Source organism: Lagopus leucura, unplaced genomic scaffold (genome assembly GCF_019238085.1).
Source record: "Lagopus leucura isolate 7727_CA_CO unplaced genomic scaffold, USGS_WTPT01 Super-Scaffold_100024, whole genome shotgun sequence".
Taxonomy (NCBI): domain Eukaryota; kingdom Metazoa; phylum Chordata; class Aves; order Galliformes; family Phasianidae; genus Lagopus; species Lagopus leucura.
Window position 1 is genome coordinate 6,340,015 of NW_024962276.1, and position 18,953 is coordinate 6,358,967.

Sequence of the window (18,953 nt, forward strand, 5' to 3'; positions counted from 1 at the left end):
TTTGAATTTGTGGTGTAATCTATGGGTATAATAATGTAATATACAGGATCTTTGTGCCAGTGAGTGCAGTTTGCCAGCAGACTGCAAGTCCAGCCTGTTACTGATACCTGCAGTTAGTCGAGGAGCAGCCATTTGCTATTCCTGACTTTTCACAGTATTCAGTTTCAAAACATGTCTGTCCTGAAGCCATGTTGTGAAAAACAGAACAGCCTGCCATGAGGCAGCACTGACTTAAATTTCAGACTAAGGAAGGAGGATCCAACCTAAGACAGGAATTCTCACTCTTTCCATGCCAGCCAGCACAGCAGGGTGCACCTATCAGTGCTGCAGTTCACTAACTGCAGTAGAATGCTTTCCACCATGTACCCACATCAGGACAGAGCTGCAGCCTCCTCATGTTATTTTCAGACAGGTTGCCTGAAGATCAAGTGTGTATCTTCAGAACATTTAGCGTGCAAAGATAGAGCCTGCCTTCTCCAAAGAGTAAAAATGTTACTAAACCAGAACTGCTATCAGAAATAAAAGCCTCTGACTACCTCACTCCAGCAGCCAGAGCACACTAAATGCCAGTTCTTCCTGTGCCAGGACACAATCTGGTGCTAGAATGCTGAGGTTTCCTATTGGGAAGGATGATATGTGACAAGCATCAGGCTTATCAATTATCACTTACATGCCATCATAGGGATTCAGTGTGAACAGCCTGTTTAAACAGCAGCAGTTTTCACTTTTTCCTTGTAGGGAGGCCTACTGTGAAAGACAAAATTAAGAAGTTACCGAACTGTTGTTGATCTGAGCATGCAGAACTACAGGTAGCTGTCACTGATCATCATTTTAACTGCTCGACTGCAGGGTCTTCAGATAAGCAATATAAGTCCTGGTTTTAATTGCATCATTATTAATTTACTTACAGTAGCATTAGTAGTGGCTCCAGCTCTTTGTGAACGTGAGCTAAGAGGCAGCATGTGAGCAGGTGCTGCTGAAGCTAGGAACTCACAGTCACACACACAGCATTGCTGTCAGCGTGCTAGGAAACAAGAGATAGGGATGTTATAGTCACACTTGTACCAACAAAGAGGCTCTAACGCATTAGAGCCAATTTTTCTTTATTATTTAGATTTTGTTTTTAGATACCAGCAGTGTCAGCTGGGAACCCTGCAGCAGCCCCTGAGGGAAATGCTTTGCCAGTTCTCATGAGCACAACTTGATGCTGCAAATCAAGAGGGAGACACAGGAGAATCAAACTGAGAACTGATCCCCTTTATTGATTGGTCTGAATCCAGAAGTCGCTGCCTACTGGAGAGACGCTGCGTGGGGAAAAACCCCGGAGATACGATGCAAGGGTTTTTCAAGTCTTCAATGATTTCGTATCAGAATCATGAGGTTGAGATGACAGCATTGCAAAAGCACTGGCCAGAAATCAGTTAAAAATTTGTAGCAGACCACAGTTTGTGAATGGGATTTATGAACACCTTCCTGTGTGAAACAGGTGAGATGTAATTCCATATGTGAAGATCATTGGAATTATGTTTAACTCTAACTTAGGCTCTGGAGAGGTCTTCACACTGGGAAAGTTAGAACTTGGATAACAAACAAAAGCAGCAGCAGCAGCAGCTTATGTGCAAACACCACTCACTGCACCTCAGAACTTTCCTCCTTTGGGTATCTTGCTGTTGCAGCACAAAGATTAGTGAGGAGCACGCTGTACGTAGTGTACAGTTAGCAGCAAAGACTTCTGTCTGTTTGTGCCTCTTCTGTGTTGCATTTGTTGTACTAAGAAAGTGAAAACAACTGAACTTTAGAATGCAACTCAACTCTCTGTTCCAATGTGAAAGCTCCAAACCAGGCAGATGTACATGTTACAGAGCACCTTGCTGGGGAACAAAAAAGGTGTAAAACCAGGATGGAGAAATCAGTGCTTTAAGGCAGCAGGGGAGCTGCCAGCTGCTCCACTCTGATGCAGTGTTTAAATTAAAGTAGCAAAGCAGTTCTGTATTTACAGCGCACAGTCAAGTTTTCAAATGAGTTCCCTTCTGATTTCTCTTTCCTACACCTATGGCAAAAAGGCTTTCCTCTATAAAGCAATTTGCTTTGGTAGATTTGCTATGGATAGCGATTCTGTACTGGTTCTTAACTGGACCATTAAGCTGTATCTTATGGAAAACCTGCACACAGGCTTCAGGTTACACAGCTACATTACACCTTCCATAAAATGTATTACAAATGCAGGGTTAAGTTTAAAATGTTTTGGCTGGAAAGTAACTTCTAAGCAAAGACTGGTCTGTGAGGTGCAAAAGCAGTTTGGAGTCTGCCAGGCCATCCAACTCCCCACCTCTGTGCTATCTGAAAATCAGTTCTACCCCAGAGATTTAAGCTCATTTTCCTGAAGTCAATGCAGCAAAGCTTAAGATGCTCCTGAAGATGGAAGGCAGGAGACTCCGTAACAACAGACCCAGGTGTGCACAGGAGCTAGGAGCAGAGCACAGCAGGCAGTGATAGATGAGTAACGACTCTCCCAGTACCACATACAATTAAAAAAAGAAAATAAATCCACCCTGATACGTATTGCACACCTCAGGAGTTCAGCCAGGCATTTGTAAGGACTTCCACCTTTAAGTTTTCTTATAAAGTCAGGAACTGGGATGTGAACACAGGCTTCAAAATTATTGTTACATCAAGATTGTAGAATCAGGCTGAAGGAAGGTAAAAATCACAGTACCTATTTCAACTGCTGTAACAGAAGTCAAGTAGCTGACTCGTGTTGCTCAATTATTCTATAAAAGCATTCTGTTTTTATTTCAACTTGGGATGTAGAGTTTTTTCCTTCTTGAAGGACTTATCATCAATCCACCCAGAGCCTCTGTCCAGGAAAACCATTTGCTGTGGTTAAACACGACCGTAAGGTTTAGTAGCCTATTTCAACTGCATACAATGCAGAAACACAGAACACTAAGGTTTGCTTTGGGGGCACAGTTGAAATTCCCAGTGTGCATAACAGTGAGGTACAGCCTCCAGAAGCTGCTCTTCTTTTTTTTTTATCCTTTTTAAAATTAACCATAACATACCCATGCAATAATATTTCTGCAGTGTTGCTAAATGAAATCAACTGCACCAAAAATGTACAATGTGGCAGAATTCAAAATTCAAAGAAATATCTCATCTTATTCCAGCGAGCTGCTATGTTCATGTACACAGTTCAGTACGGGGTCAGTCTTAAAAAAAAAAATAAATCAACATCTTCACAAGAGCTTGAACACCACTGAGAAAGTGTGGCTGGGGAAGAAAATATGAAAGCACAATGCCTGCAAGAAGTGGCACAGCATTAAACGGGCAACGATGCTGGGCTGGCTGGGAGGTTTGGTGTGGTAAGGGGAGGCTGGGAGGGAGGCCATGGTTATGAGGAGTAACTCTACACTGAGAAATGCTTTAAAAAAAAAATTACAAAATGACCCCCAAAGTTTAGGCAATGATTTGAACATAAGTACACCAGATACTATAGCAAGGGAAAAAACACTGCAAAAAGTACTCTCTATTTACAGAAGAATGATTTAAAGACATTATGGTTTTCTTTACAAATAGATGTAGAACAGGAATAGTCCACATTTTTAAAAACTTTTTACATATTTATCTTTAGTAAGTCAACCTTCTTGATCACAATCCTCCGACACACAGCCGTGCTGAAGGCATTTAACAGACTCTCCATTAATTCTTCATTGTGTGGCCCTCGCTCTCTTGGAAAGTCTCTCTGGGCACAAGTCAAAAATAAAATCTTTTGTTTTGACCCGCAAATTAAAAAAAACAAAACAAAAATATCTGCATAGTTCAGTCATCACTGTCAGACAGAGTCTCATATTGTGCTGAAAGCAGTGGTGCTGGCTCTCGCTCCCAGATCCTGTTCTGTTGGTGAGTGGTTGCTTGGCTCATGGACGGCGGGGCGCACGCGATGGAGGTCGGCGGCGTGCTGCTGAGCATCCGCATTGTCAGCGGGTTGTAAGGAAACTGTGTGGAACCTGGATGAGAGAGTATCTGCAAGTCAAACACGTGCCGTTCTGAGGAGTTATCAGAGCTCACATTCACAGATAGCATGGCTTTGGTCGCGACGACTATCAGAAAAACATCAGTTTCAGACAACGCTTGCAATCTTTTGATGAACACACAGCAGAGCTCTGTGTCTGCGTCTGACTGCTCCACAATGAGCATATCTAGTGCATCAAGCTGACAGAAAAGCTGCACGTCTCACCTGTTGATGAAGGCCGATCTTCCCAGGCCCACACCGGAGTCTGTCTGTGGTAGTCCCCTTCCGAATGCACAGATGAGACAGAAGAAGGTCTTTCAGTTCCCAGATATCCCTGTCCAGGAATCGGAGACTTGGACTTCCTACTGTTTGATTTCCCAATTAACTTCTGCTTGCTGACTCCCCCTCCTGGAAATAGAAGGGACACGTTTTCCAAAAAGCATCACGCTGCATTTTAGCCTCTATATGGGTTCCTATAGATGATCACTTAGCACCAAACACGAGCTGATGCCTTTTGGAATGCTGACTTACTACAACTAGAAGAGCAGCTGATACAGTCACTAATAACACTGTTGCTAGAAATGTTTTCTGTTTTTTTTCTTTTTAAATCATAAAATATGTGGGAGCTGAACTGCCTCACCTGAATTGGGTGATGGATTGGCTTCTTCCCTGCGTGTCTCATTGCTTGCTGATCCCACAGCACTGGAATTGCCAGGTGCTACTGCAATGGATTGTGACATTACAACTCCATGATCCTCGCTCTTGTCATCAAAGTTTCCCATCAATGCTTTTCTAATAATGTCTTCTAGACCCAGATTACTGGCAGGATCTGCAAAGGAATGACCCCTAGAACTGACTGCACCTGGGAGATAAAAAACATACATGGAAAGGTGGGAGGGGAGGCAAAAAACAAATCTCAGAAATTACAAAGGGACGTGGAAGATGATTTTAGAGAGAGGCAGAAAGTTAGGAGAAAAAAAAAGATTTTTTTAAAATGCAAAACAACTTGCTCCAAAGCAGCTCACAATGGCAGGAAATTCTGTGTGCCAGCAAACACCAAATATCCACAATAGACTACATTACACATTAAAAAAATGCAAAAACAACAAAGCAAAGGAAGCTGACCATGCTGATTGTAAAAGCATATTAAGTCAAAATCTGCAACTACTCATCAGTTGTGAGTGAAGAGACAAGAAAAATACTCCTCACATTAATGATCCATGCTAATTCATCTTATGAAGTATGATTTGTGGCAATTTTTATTCCAAAAGCCTGTTTTTCCATCCAGTTTGATGGAGATCAGTACCTCCTCCACTTGAAAGGCAGAATCACTGTATGAGGAGAGGAGGCCGCTGGCCAAAATCACTCACAGGCAATCCGCAGTTCAACTCAGATTTACCACTTCTTATCTCCCATATTTCTATTCAGTTCTCTTTCACTGATTGCTTTAACATCACAGTGTATGGGTTATCTTTAATATTTTTGTGACAGGAAGTTGGGAATTTTAATTTATTTTCCAGAGGAAAATAAAAAACAAACAAACAAACAAAAAACAACTACGCATTTCACGTATCCTGGTTTATCAACTAAACTACATTTGATACCTAAGCTCAAGTTTTGTTGAACTACACTGTATTGGAATTCTATTTGAGTTAGATGCTAACCAACTTCATGGCTTTCTCTCCGTAAGATTTGCAGACAACACAAAAATAAAACACTAAGTTCCCAGTTTAAATATTTTCTGAAATCTTCAATCATTTTTGCTCCTTCCTGTGACAAACTTTTTTCCATGTGGGATATTACTTCTCAAGTTTTTATCTTCTCATTTACTGCATTCCTCAAAGCACATACATTAAAATATTGCATTAGTTTACCTTCTCTGAAACATAAGTAGTTTTGTTTTCTGAAAAACTCACCTGAGGTAGTGACTGCTGGCAAGTTGAATATTTCAGTCCCTGGCTGAGCAGTTGCTGCAATTGAAATACAACATTTAAATGAATTTTCCAGTATATATTGATGCTCATTCACGTTACTTGAAACATATTGATGTTGGAACATCTGTGGACAGCAGTCACACAAATCTCAAGTTGGAAAAATTGAGCGAAAAAGCAAGAGCTGCATACCCATGTCAGCGTCACCTCCACCAGATGAGTTCAGCTTTCGAAATATCTCTTGCTTCTTGGATTTTACCATGGGTGAAGTATTCTCAAGTTTGGTGAAAAATGAAGGCAGGTAGCTCATACTGCCCGGGGAGCGAGAGTCAGTCCTGCCAACAGCAAGTGTCGAAGAAAGAACTTTCTTAACACTGTATATCTACCTTCTTCCCAAAAGCAGTCACAGGCAGAAACTTCCAACATTCATCTGCTTTACGATTACCTCAGGATCTCAGTTCTACACATACCTCTGTTCAGTAGGCTCAGCTCTTTGGGAAAGCAATAGAATATTTTCCTGTTTCTCATGTACAACGGGGACCTGAGGGGGTGAGATTGGCTCATAGGGCTCTGAGGAAACATGACTCCTCTCCGGAGACTTTCCAGGTCTACATTTAGAATTCAGAGATGGATAAGTAATCTTAATGCATGAAGTACAGCAGTTAACATACACGATTGCATTCTGACTGTTCAATAACTATTTCTGTTTAGTTATACGCGTTACACGTGTCAGTATATTTGATCACAAAAATATCAGAATAATTATAGAGAATTCAGTGTCATAAATTCTAAGTGATTAAATGTCTTCACTTCTCTAAAGACTGGAAATCAAGCATTGGTAGGGAGGGGAACACATTTATAAGTGATATTATGGAGCCAAACAATCATCAAAAACATGGCAAGACCAAAGGTTACCTCTATTTCTGATACCCTGATCTACACAAGGATTACCACCCAAGCTTTTGTAATTATCATATTTGAGAATTAAACTTGCAGTTAAACCAAATACATGCATTACCTTCCCCGGGACTTGTCAGACAGATTTTCAGGTGACACTCTGGCTCCTGGCCTCTGATGGTGGACTGGTTGTGACTGTGACTCGGGGCTGTAGCGATTTGATGTTTTTGCTCGGGTCGAAACAGGCGTTGGAGCTGGGGTAGAGTTCTGGAATGTAGTGGTGGGAGGCTGCAAAGAGGCCTGAGAAGCTGCCTGGTTTCGAGCAAAGTCTTGTGTAATAATTTGCTGATTGTGTCCAAAAACAAACAGAGAGAGAATTTGGTCAGACATTGGTAACAGAGTAATATTAAAAAAATCTGTGAACAAGACAAGTATGAGACTAACTGCAGCACATGAAACAACTGCAAGATCAAACACATTAGTGCATAGTGTTCCCTATAGCAATTCTACAATTACTAGTTTTTATTAATGTTCCAAAATGTATGTTTACATAATTGAAATATAACTTTTCGTATCTGCAAATAAACCTACACAGATGTGATCAGCAAGGGTGATAAGTCGGTGCGTCCTGGGCATGTGTGCCATCCCTTCAGCCTGGGAGGAAGGAGGTGGAGGTTGCTGGGGTGAAGGAGGAGGTTCCTGTTGTGCCCTGTAACGGTGAATCGTCCCTTCATACTGCCTGTTTGGGTCACCTAGTTGAAGAAAAGGGCAGTCATAAAGGTCAGTATTACTGAAGTTTCAAGGTTTTAAAGCTCTTAAAGATTCTTGAGTTACAAACTGATGTATCTTAACTATGTTTTGAGTTCACGGTAAATACAAGGAAGATAATTGCCAGCATGTTTGCATAAGCAAACTTACCCTCTGCTTGGCTTGGTTTAGGTGTCTCTTGTTGATAGGGCTGCAGCTTTTCTTGAGTTGGTATAGGTGAATTTGCAGGACTGATCACCTCAATGGCATCTCCAGGAGCTTCATACCGGTGAGAAGATACTGATTATCAAGCAGAGGTTATGGAATAAGGTGTAAATATTACAGACTTCTGCTGTCTATACTTTAGCAACACTAGTGCTTCCACCAAAATGACACCAGTACAATGGAAGTCAAAATACTGTCTTCTTTTTCTAATAAGAACTGCAGTGAAACATAAATTTCTACAGAAGAACATTCTAACATAAACTCAGTTATTTTACATCTCCTGACTTCTGATAAGGTTACTTCTAATACCCTGCACTTCATGATGCAGCATGGAATCCAAAGAAAGCTATGAGCTACAGTTTTGCAAGAATCCTCAGTCACTACACACAAAAACTGTATTTACCTATCAAGCACATGATTTGTGCAAAGCCAAATATTTTATCATTAAATGTCAGAATCACTTCACATCTTATTATCTCCCTACAAGGCTAAGACAGTAAAGAAGTAGATAGTTACTAAGATACGTACAACTACTGGAAGAATCTGAACTTTGAGAGCCCCTATCTCGTGCATCCTTGTCTGAAGCAATCTGTCGAGTGATGATCACATCTATGAAGTTAGCAGCAGTAATTGTGGTCTTTCCTCGAGTTCTCAGCTCTTCCTCGTACCTGGATTTAGGAGGAGGTCCTTTTTCTTTACCAGCCTCTGAATAGACTACTGTTGAAGACTGTCCCTGGGATTTGCCACCAGAAAAATTTGCAGATGTATAGGGGCACTGGACAGCCCTCTTTTCTACCTCCAGTGTTTTCTGCTCTATCTGCTGCTGCTCAGTAACCACAGCTGATCTGCGTCCCACATTCTCTTCTATCCTGGTTCCTTCGTGCTTGGTATCTTTTGCTTTGGCAACTTCCATCTGAGGAGCAGAGGCTGCAGCATCTACTAGTGCAGCAAGGGCATCAGCAGCTGTATTGTAGCGGGAAGCAGGTAAACCTTGAGTTATGGAGGGAGCTCCAGGAGTGAGCTGCCTGTTGGCAAACATTGAATATTCCAAATTATATCACACTGAATATTCTGAACTATGTCACACATAAAAAAGAGTCATTTCACGAGGGAAACAAAGTAAAGCTTTAGTGACAACTCATCTCTATCTAAACCGAACTGAGTGAAAATGCAATAAATTCAAGAGCCATCTGACAGCAGTATATCCTAGTTGCTTAGAATCTTCCTCAGACTAAATGAAACTTTAATAGGCTCAAATATTAGAAAAGATATCCCTGGAACAGCAACTTAAGAAACATACATGATACGAAGCTGAGCAGCAGGATCCAAAGGTGTGATTACGCTCGTCCCATTGGTTCCTTGAAAAATACTAGGCCTTTGCTGCAGTATGTTCTCCTGGCTTCTAACTGAAGGGGATGGGGACCGAACATATCCATGACTGCCAGGTCTGCCAGGCTGCTCTGTTCCTGCAGGACATACAGCAGAGAGGGAAAAACAATAAGTACTAGTAGCTCTTATAACAATACAGAACTACATATCAGTGTTTTCTCCTCCACATTCTTTCCCAACTGTCACCACTACTGCAGATATAACAAACTGAGGTTTGTTATTAAGAGTTTAAATAGTAGTGTTCTGAATGTAAGTAGCAAAACATGGCTGAGATTCACACCTTTCCCTGAGTACTTCATCATTATGACAGAAAGATGAAGAAGCCTGGTACTTGCTGAAGTTTCAACCAGAACTGCAAAGTGTTAGGAATCACCATTCAGTTTAAAGCCAAACGGTACCGAGCAATTGTGTTGTTAAGAAGCTGCATATTGTTTACAGTGGATATAGAAAATGAGCAGTTACAGTCTACAAGACAACTGATCCAAATGCAGCAATGCACACTCACCTGGTCGAAGATAAAGCTCAGCAGGGACTGAAGTTATTCTCTCCCTTTCTCGCTCCCGTTCTCTTTCCCGCTCCCGTTCTCGTTCCCTCTCCCTTTCCCGCTCCTTCTCCCTCTCTCTTTCCCGTTCCCTTTCAGCATTTGCAGCCGCAGAAGCTGCCAGGTGTGTAGGGTGTCCTGAAACATCCACAAGACAAGAAGTAGCAAAAACAAATACTGACCTTAAGCACAGTTTGATGTAAACATGATCCGATACATTCTGCCACCTACTTGCAACAAGTTTCCCAAATCCATTTTCTTTCCAGTCAAGTCTATCCACTTATTTAGGAAAGCAAAAGCTTAGCACACAGCCAGTGGAAAGCTGAACAGATATAGATATATATACATACACATAACACACACAGATATATATGAACTTAGATACCCAAGTTCCACCCTTTAACACACCATTGGATGTTAGTGAACATGCAGTCAATTTTTAACGGCTTATACCTGGTGACAGAGAGGCAGGATTGTAAGGCCTAGGGGGGAATGTAAGCTGAGTACCAGGGATGTAAGTGATTCTCTCCATGGGTGGTGTGCTCGTTCCTCCAGGATGAGGCACTAAGATTGTGGGAGCCATATTGTTCAGGTCAATAATTCCTGTCAGGAGATGACACGTGTAAGAAGGACTTTTCAAGGACAGACCAAAGGCCCACACGTTAAATACGCTGTTCATTGATAACACCCTTTTCCAGACTTCTTACATTCAACAAATAAAATAAAACATCAAAATGTACAGGACACACTCCAGTATAACTTCTACTATGAAAAGTAGTAATTTTTTTTTTTTTTAACTTATCCTTTCTTTTCCAGCCAATTAAATCACTGCAAGGGCTGGTATCTTATCCCCAAGATAGTCAGTCCTACTGGACTAACTCCTTCAATTTCTTATCTTCCATGCTACGAATAACTTCCCAAACTGATTTAAATGACAGGCAGATTATCACATCCAGTAACCAAGCTCATGGCTCAGCCATTTCCTGTTATATCTCTGACTCCTGAGAATGCCATGTAATCCCAGGGATTCGTAACTATTTGTTCATTATTTTAGCCTAATATTGCACTTTTCGTTTCAGTGTGAAACTCCTCTTCAAAACTGTGTTCCATTTAAGTCTTCACAGAAATCTGTGCCTCTAAGAAATGTAAATCCCTCCACAGTGAACAGAGCTCTGATCATTTATCAACCCCTTCTGCCAAGCTTATCCAAAATACGCTTTAAATAACACCAGACCAAACCCCATAGGCATACCTCTTGCTCCTGCATACGGGAGAGCTAGAGTTTGCTCTCTGGGAGATAATCCTCTGGTTACATCAGGACGTAAATTGACTTGCATTTGCTGTGAGGTAATGTAGTCATTTAGGATTGTCTGTCGTGTATTCTCCATTGCGTAAAGCTGATACTGACTTGGGTAGCCTGGGGTGGGTGAGAGCTGCCTTTGGAACAGGTAAGCAGCAGCAGCTGAGGGTGAGGGAGGAAAAAGAAGATTTAGTGCTCAAGATACAGAATCAAAGTTTCACATGTTTATATAGTTTCAATGAGAAGTGCTATCAATTCTCACAATGAATCAAAATAGCACTGTAATACTGGTATTTTATTGAATTTAAGCACTGAATGTGGACAGAAAAAGCTAAGCAATCCACGTTCTCCTAGAGAAGAGACATGAATAAAATCAAAGTTTTGAAAATGAATGGCTGAAACACCTGAAGAAGGTTACAGCACCCCACAAAGTCAGACTGACAGATTATGTTAAATAGAGGTCTACTGACTTAATATCAACAGAGACAACCTGATAATCTCTCAAGTGAACACAGGAGTTCTGATTATGCTTTCATTCTGTGGCATCTTCCACACCCTTATTGGCACAGTTTTCCTGAAAGCTTTTAATACATTTCACAAATACTTATTTTAAAATACTATCTGAAGCTTCCAGAAGAAATATTACAGTAAGTTTCCTGGCTAGACATCAAGCCACAGCAGTGTATATATAACTCCTTCTAAATTATATCTGCCCCTCACTAAGAGCTTTATTAAGACATCTTTCCTGTGCCAAGCACACAATATTTCTAAAAACAAACAAACAAAGCCAAAACACAAACAGATTTACCAGGATCCAGAGCCCTGTGAAATGGCATAGCAGGATCTAAGTGAGGAGGGAGGTGACTCCTATAGACTTCAGGAGTAGCCCCTCTGTGATGAGGGTCAAAAGGACTGTGAGCCACTACAGGATCAACCCCTGGGACCGGAGATTTTGCTGGCACGCTCTCTCTCTGTGTGGGAGTAAGTGTGTTTTTCCTTTCATGATTTGCTGACTTTCCAGAAGATATTCCAGCTAATGAAAATCAGGAAAAATCCAAACTCAAAATACATATTTTCAATAGGAGATACAGCTATATGCATACATGCTGCAATTAATTACAATAAATCATAGGCAGTATTTTATATCACAAAATATCTAGTGAAAGTTTAAGTCCTAAAACTACTTTTGTTTGCACTGTGCCACATTATCTTCCTTTTTCAGGAACGTCTAATACAGAAGTAGTTTCTGCCCTCAGAACATTATGCTCTGAGATAACATTAACACAAATGCCAATGGAGATTGAACTACTTTTTGACCTCCATGTTACGACACGGCAGATTTTCATTTTCTTATTTCAATTAACAACTCATAGCCTTCTTTAATTCCTTCTAACCAACCTCCAAATCAAGAGGAACCATTAGAGTAAAAATAAAGTAGAACAGGGTACGGGAAAAAAGAAGTTAAAAATACATTTCAAATGAAATTACTCAAAGTTGTTCTCTTACTGTGGATCAGAATAACATACCCTCACTAACTCTATTCATCATAGGTGAACTCCTGGACATTGGACTCTGATAGTTCACGGGTGTTCTCCGTGCATTGGTATCATCATAAATCCCAGGGCTCAGTTGTGATTTAGGAGTTTCATGAAGAGTTGACCTGAGAACAGAGGGACCAGAGCTGACTACTGACGTGTGACGGGAACGAACTGCATCCCCGGTCTTCACATCTTCGTATTTTCCTCGCTCCACCACCTTCACATTTTCTGGCACCATTTCCAGCTGAGGCATTCCACGGGGTAGCTTGCTTGGTCCAGTGATTAACGATTTTACATTGTGTTTGATGGCAGACTGGCCAGAATTGCTTTCATATTTTATGGGTGTGCCCTGAGAAGGAAAGAAGGATCAGGTGAGGTTATTCTGCCAGTGTTTCACTCCTGCTAAAAAAAAATGAAAGAAAAATTAAAAAGTAATCACATGGCTGATATTTATAGTTCATTGCTGCTGTCACAGCATAGAACATAATTGGATTTTAGCCACTGTTACTAGTCAGTTACATCACACTTGCTAGTAAGTGTATTCCCTGCAGGTCAAGTGTCAAGATTTCTCTAACACACAGGGGATATTTAAGCCTCATACATCAGTAGCTTTCTTGGAAAAGAAAACAAACACCTACACATTTGTCCTTACTCAAATACCTGGAACTGATTCACTGCTGACTGTGTAAGCAACCATAAGATTCTATGAGTGCCTTCTGTAATTACCTGAGATATGGAGCCTTCTATGATTGGCCTGGCTGTCTGCACGATTTCGGGAGTCTTGCAACTCTCCTGGCTTAACAGGTCCTGTCTCGGGATCTCGTGGATGGAACGGCCCATTTCTTTGATGGTAGTGACTCCATCATACGGCTTCCCTTTAGTGATGGCTCCTTCGAACGCCCTTATGGGAGGTGACTCTCTCTTAATCTGTTTAGGGTATTTCAAGCCTTCCTCGAAACTTTCAGATGTTGCTCTTGGTGTGCCTTTTATAGAAAGAAAGTCACATCACTGGTATTAATTATCACTGCAACTCCTTTTTCATAAGCAGAGTAACTAGCTATTAGAATTCTGAGTTGCTGAGTCTATGATAATGGATTACAAGAGTAAAACTATGTCACAAAAATCACAGTGAACAGATTTTCAAGTTACTCAAAGTATCCCAGGTTATTTCAAATGCTGAAATAAAAGCAGTACCATACACCTTCATGTCTGGGGGGAATTATTACTGTCTATTTAAAAATTAAAAAAAATAAATAAATAAAAATAGGAAAAAGTGCTAAATACTGACAATTTGTACTGAAAAAAATCTATTTTCAAAATATATATATATATCAATACTTAATATATTAGTTTTACATATGGTGTACTAGAAAGTGTGTCTAATAAAATAAGCTCTACTCTTAACACAGCTACCATTCTTAATAACAGATTTCTGGGAATGTAATTAATGCCTGCCTTCCAAACTAGCAAAACTTACCTTGCATTATAGAGCCAGACAACACTGTTCTTTCTTTAAGTTCAGCATGTGGGCTACCCCTAGGCAGTGCACGGCATATTAAACCTGAAATTAAAATGAACATAGTTTAAAGAATTAAATAACAAGTGTTCAAAAACACCCTCCTCCTTCTTACATAATTACAGATATTATCTGTATGCCCAGAGCTTTGCCTCATTATGCCAGGCCTTGCATCAACATGTCAGAAGACCATCTTGCCCTACAAAGTTCTTTGGTTCAAGTATTATAATGCTATTACACGAATGCAAGTTTTAACGTATTTCAAATCAGAAGGTTATTTTACAGTTCAGCTTAACTCTTGTTCCAAAACTTAACACTTTCCTTTATTTTCCAGAAGACAAACCAAGTGCATGAGCAAGTTGAAGGTACCACTGAGTTTTTACACGTGGTTTAGAAACGTCTTATTCATTGTTCAATCTGATGAAAGCAAACCAAAGTGTCCTTTAAGGGCTATTCGAAGGTGGGACAAAAATGCATCTTAGGACCAAGATTCCAGAATTCAGGTAAGAAATATTTTCTTGATATTCTGTGTTTTACAAGACAACCATAAAAGTTATATAATGGCCTGTGCTGACCTTTACAATCTTAGTCCGACTGCAGTTTGTTAAATCAAAATAATGCTAGGGATGCCCAGAAACAGAATACAGCAGCTGTGTAAATCTTCTGCTTGGCATAATCTGAGCTATTTAGTGAAGGAAAGCAAAATGTCATAGCAAACACGTTACGCTACTGTGCCACAGCAGAGAAGCAATACTGAACTGAGGAGCTGTGTGTCCATGCAGTCAACACCAGTACAACTCAGTGCTGTTTGAGCTTTGCAGCAATTCACTAGAACTGTGAAAAGTCCATTACTTCTCTGAGAAAATGACACGTGCTAGCTGAATCACCTGCAGTTATGGGGACCATCCAGTAGCAAAAGAAATAGGAAGTCTCTACTCCAGCAATAACTACAGCATGCTTTTATTGTAGTAGTTATTATACAGATTTATTAATGGCATAAGATGTAAACATAATTCCTCTTTTAATGTGCCCCATAAGACAATTCTAGGTTATCTTACATCAATACAAAAGACCTGACTAAAACACAAAACAACTCAGAAGCAGCTGTTTTTACCTTCCAGTGGTGCAGATACTGGAGACTCCCGCATTGACATTCCTTGCTTTATATTTCCTTCCATTGTATCATAACTTCTTTTTAAACTAATTTCATGAGCAGTTCTTGGGCTCCTTGTTCCTTCACGAACATTTTTAATAGCTGGTAACATTTAGAGAAATGTGGTTAGAAAATGCAGAAGTCATGAGCATTACATTTAATGAGACCAGAGGACATTAATACTTTATTGATGACTTTGATGTAATACTGAAACATTAAAATGGAAGCTTAATGATCTTTTATGGTTTGTTAAACAAAGTACTTTCTCAGTTACTTGCGTATCAGTATTTCAAATGAAGCATAGTTTAAAAAAAAAAAACAACAAAAAACCTGTGGCCTTTATTTTAATATAGGGTATTTTAAACTTGATTGTATCAAAAATCTTTTCAGGACACAATAAAAATAAGCAGCACAGCAATTGAGTTAACTACATTTTATCTACATATACAGGATACTCATCAGAACACAGATAAAATTTCTGGACCGTTTTAGTCTTTATACCCACAGAAGCACACAGGCAGGTCAGTGTTTCTTCCAGGTGGCACCCAGTGACTGAGGTTTATATCCATACATTTGGAAGCACACAGACTTGAGCAGAATCCGCTGCAGTCTTGGCTTTCATAGAGTAGAACATATAAATACTCACCATCATAAGATAAAATATGCCCACTTTTGCCTTCATAAATAACATGGCCTTTGGCTGAAGCTTCCTCTCGGCACTTTTCTGGGCTGCTGTCTTCTGTAGCTAGCCGGGTAATAGTCCCCTTCAGTAATGCATCAGCTGCTATGCCAGACTGGGACAGAGCTGGTGTACCCTGCATTTAAATCAATCAAATATTATTCAGACCATGTGTATTTAAGCAAGAAAATAGGCAGCCATGAAGGACAGTGTTCTATTTTTAAGATTTAGAACACCAACCACTTTAACAAGCAGCATTTCTTAAGCTTCTGTCCCTATTATCAGAAATTTAACCTACATATTAATAAAATTATTTGTAAGCAACTCTCCCCTTTAAAAAAAACACATAAAGCAGAATTGGAAGTACAATATTATAGAATTATTTAGTGACCTAGAACATTTACACCACAGTATCACCTGGGGGAAAGACAGCATACTCTACATACTTACTGGAGCCATTAAGATGTATGTCTATCTACAGTAATGAAACCTACCCTTCTGAGAATAGAATTGTTCCTATTGCTGTCTGTAACTAAGAGAGATCCCAAATCACCATTTAAAACAGCTTATCCATCCTCTGTGCAAGACAGGTTACAACTGATTTTACTACTCGAACTCAGGCATGATGCTGTGTTTCACAAAGGTTGGATGACACTAATAAGCCCTCATGTATACATCATATATATTAAAGGCTCCAGAGATTTTATTTGACAAGTTTGAAAACACGAAGATGAAATCCTTGCAGTGCTGACTTCATTGGTGGTTGGATTTGACTATCTAATTCTATTTAAACTTTTGAGGTAGTTCCTGTTCTGTGGTATTTACTCCTTTTAGACATGCAAAAACACAATCACAGCAATAACTGAAATACACTTATGCTACAGCCTTCTCAGTGAGAGAATACCTGAGTTATGGAGCCTCTCAAAGAAGGAATGGTCTCAACAGAAACTTTATTGGTTGGAGTTCCTCGTGTTATACTTCCCTCCTGTATGGTTGTGGTGCCTGATTTAAAATAAAGATATGTATAGATAAAAAAGCAAACAAAAGAAAATATAGCAACTCTTCTTGAAACAGAAACTGTAATAAGAACCACTGGTTTATATCCTAAAGTACAGGGAAATTTTCAGCTTGTTAACAACGTGTATGCGAGGCAGCTAAACTATTTCCTCTTTTGACTTAGCCTTTTATGGCATGCGAAGCTATTAACCCACGCTGCTTAGCTTCCTCTCCTCTGAAATATTTCTATATTTCACAAGTATTGCACTTGTGAAACTGGCATCTCTTGAAACCGATTTTTTTTAAAACGAGATATGCAGACAAGAGGAGCTTTACTAATACACATGTAAACATGCCTCAGAAACAAGGGAACAGATGAATCCTTCAGTGTTTAAAAATAAGACTTGACTACCTTAAGCTCAAACTCTCTGCTCTCCCAGAAAGAAATTTCTTTCTTAAACTGTATGACTGACATTACCTCGAACAACACCTTCATGCTGTGCCCTGACCAGGAGTCCCTCAGGTTGGGAATTCTGACTTCTGGGAGAAAATTCTTCTTGTTTGATGTAAGGCAGGGAAGCTATTCAGAAGAAAAAATAAAAGGTTTTTTTCCTTGCTTGCTGGTATTCTCTCCCCCACTCTCTTAGTTACAAGTTATTAAATAGTCTGTCCAAAAGGTATGTCAGCTCCTCTTTTCTTACCAGATTTGGCTGACTCCTGCTGCCTTGGCAGTCCAAGTGATATGGAACCCACTGATGGCTTTGCTGTTTCTTGCGTATAGGAAGCTTGACTGTGAGATGTTAAGTAAGTGCCAGGTGTTCCCTGAAACAATACATTATGTTAATTGTTGGTTCTGGAAAAAAGATTCACTGATTCACTTCTGTGTTTGAAGGAGACAGTTAAAACTATGATCCTAAAATGCTACAGAACATTGCTGCAAAGTAAGTGCAGAACTATAGGAGTCCAGAGCAGAGATGCAGTCCACCTGAACAGTGCATTCTCAACTATGTAATAAACACAAACAACTGCAGCATGTTTTATTTTATAAGATACCTCCTGGATTGTTAGAGATAACACATGTAGTATCTTTAACCGTTAATGCTGTGAACGTGTTACTGAATACAAGATCCTGGAGGTTGGTGAAAGGGCAAAAAGTGTTGTTACAAGGCACAGATTTTCAATGAATAATTCTCTTACTTGTGAGATTGAGCCTCCCATAATGAAAGAAGGTTTTTCTGATGGCACACTTGTTTTAGAGGATGGAATGAGTGGTGGTGGTGGTCTGGTAGGTCTGGTTGTAGGAAGGCGGACTCCTTCAGGAATATTGGTTATTACTTGATGAGGAGCAGGCTGGAGAACTTAGGGAAAAATTGTACATTAAACATGACAGTCTGTTTCAGCTCTATTAGTCAGTAGAGAGACAAGAACACAAATTGTGTAGCTCATCTGACGATTTCCAACAAGAACAGCCTCGCAATACCCAAAAGCTATCTCATGTATTTCCAGCTCTGAAACTATGTCCAACTATACGTCATGCTTTAAAAATCAAGTGGGTAATACCCAACCTTGCAGTGGCGTTCAAAAAATAACAGAAGCTGCCCATTAGAATTACAAACTCTTAAAAATGAATTTTTAAAGCTAACAATCCAGGGTACATTCATCTTTTTTGTTGTTTTCCTGTTTTTAGATAAAGCATTCTATTTAAAGAGTAAGAACAACTGAGCAGAGTGTAATTTAGGCTTCTCTCAGCTCTGCCTGAAGATGACAGTATTTGTCATATTGAGCTGAAAAAACTTTTGATGACTTTGTCCCTACGCTGTTCTAACACTTTACAGATCATCCTATTTGTTAAGTGAAATACATGTTAGCTGATAAAACAAAATCCAGGACAAACAAAACCACAACCTCACTGGAGGCAGAAAAATACATACACACAAACAACCCCCTTCTTCTGTTAGTTCACAAAGCGCTCAGAGAATAATTTGATACTGCAGAAAGTAAAAGAAGTCCATCTTTCAGAGACCAGTGG

General features: G+C 39.9%; 1 protein-coding gene across 6 annotated transcripts in view; it reads right to left on the minus strand.

Annotated features, from left to right (window-relative positions):
• Window positions 1-2,762: 2,762 nt before the first annotated feature.
• The window catches only part of NCOR1 (nuclear receptor corepressor 1), a 57,662-nt gene continuing 41,471 nt past the window's right edge, over window positions 2,763-18,953 (minus strand). For 3 of the 6 annotated variants that reach the window (XM_042879879.1, XM_042879880.1, XM_042879884.1), the window contains 24 exons: window positions 18,122-18,282; window positions 17,626-17,746; window positions 17,403-17,504; window positions 16,833-16,930; window positions 15,896-16,064; window positions 15,211-15,351; window positions 14,058-14,141; window positions 13,307-13,563; window positions 12,569-12,929; window positions 11,851-12,075; window positions 10,995-11,204; window positions 10,196-10,345; window positions 9,707-9,880; window positions 9,113-9,278; window positions 8,341-8,837; window positions 7,759-7,887; window positions 7,432-7,592; window positions 6,962-7,185; window positions 6,414-6,551; window positions 6,136-6,278; window positions 5,929-5,982; window positions 4,653-4,874; window positions 4,238-4,420; window positions 2,763-4,007 (listed from right to left, as the gene is read on the minus strand). In XM_042879879.1, coding sequence (XP_042735813.1) covers window positions 3,820-4,007; window positions 4,238-4,420; window positions 4,653-4,874; window positions 5,929-5,982; window positions 6,136-6,278; window positions 6,414-6,551; window positions 6,962-7,185; window positions 7,432-7,592; window positions 7,759-7,887; window positions 8,341-8,837; window positions 9,113-9,278; window positions 9,707-9,880; window positions 10,196-10,345; window positions 10,995-11,204; window positions 11,851-12,075; window positions 12,569-12,929; window positions 13,307-13,563; window positions 14,058-14,141; window positions 15,211-15,351; window positions 15,896-16,064; window positions 16,833-16,930; window positions 17,403-17,504; window positions 17,626-17,746; window positions 18,122-18,282 — 4,358 coding nt within the window. In that variant the 3' untranslated portion in view covers window positions 2,763-3,819. The remainder of the gene's footprint in view (window positions 4,008-4,237; window positions 4,421-4,652; window positions 4,875-5,928; window positions 5,983-6,135; window positions 6,279-6,413; window positions 6,552-6,961; window positions 7,186-7,431; window positions 7,593-7,758; window positions 7,888-8,340; window positions 8,838-9,112; window positions 9,279-9,706; window positions 9,881-10,195; window positions 10,346-10,994; window positions 11,205-11,850; window positions 12,076-12,568; window positions 12,930-13,306; window positions 13,564-14,057; window positions 14,142-15,210; window positions 15,352-15,895; window positions 16,065-16,832; window positions 16,931-17,402; window positions 17,505-17,625; window positions 17,747-18,121; window positions 18,283-18,953) is intronic. The other 3 variants (XM_042879882.1, XM_042879883.1, XM_042879881.1) reach the window with 3 other exon arrangements.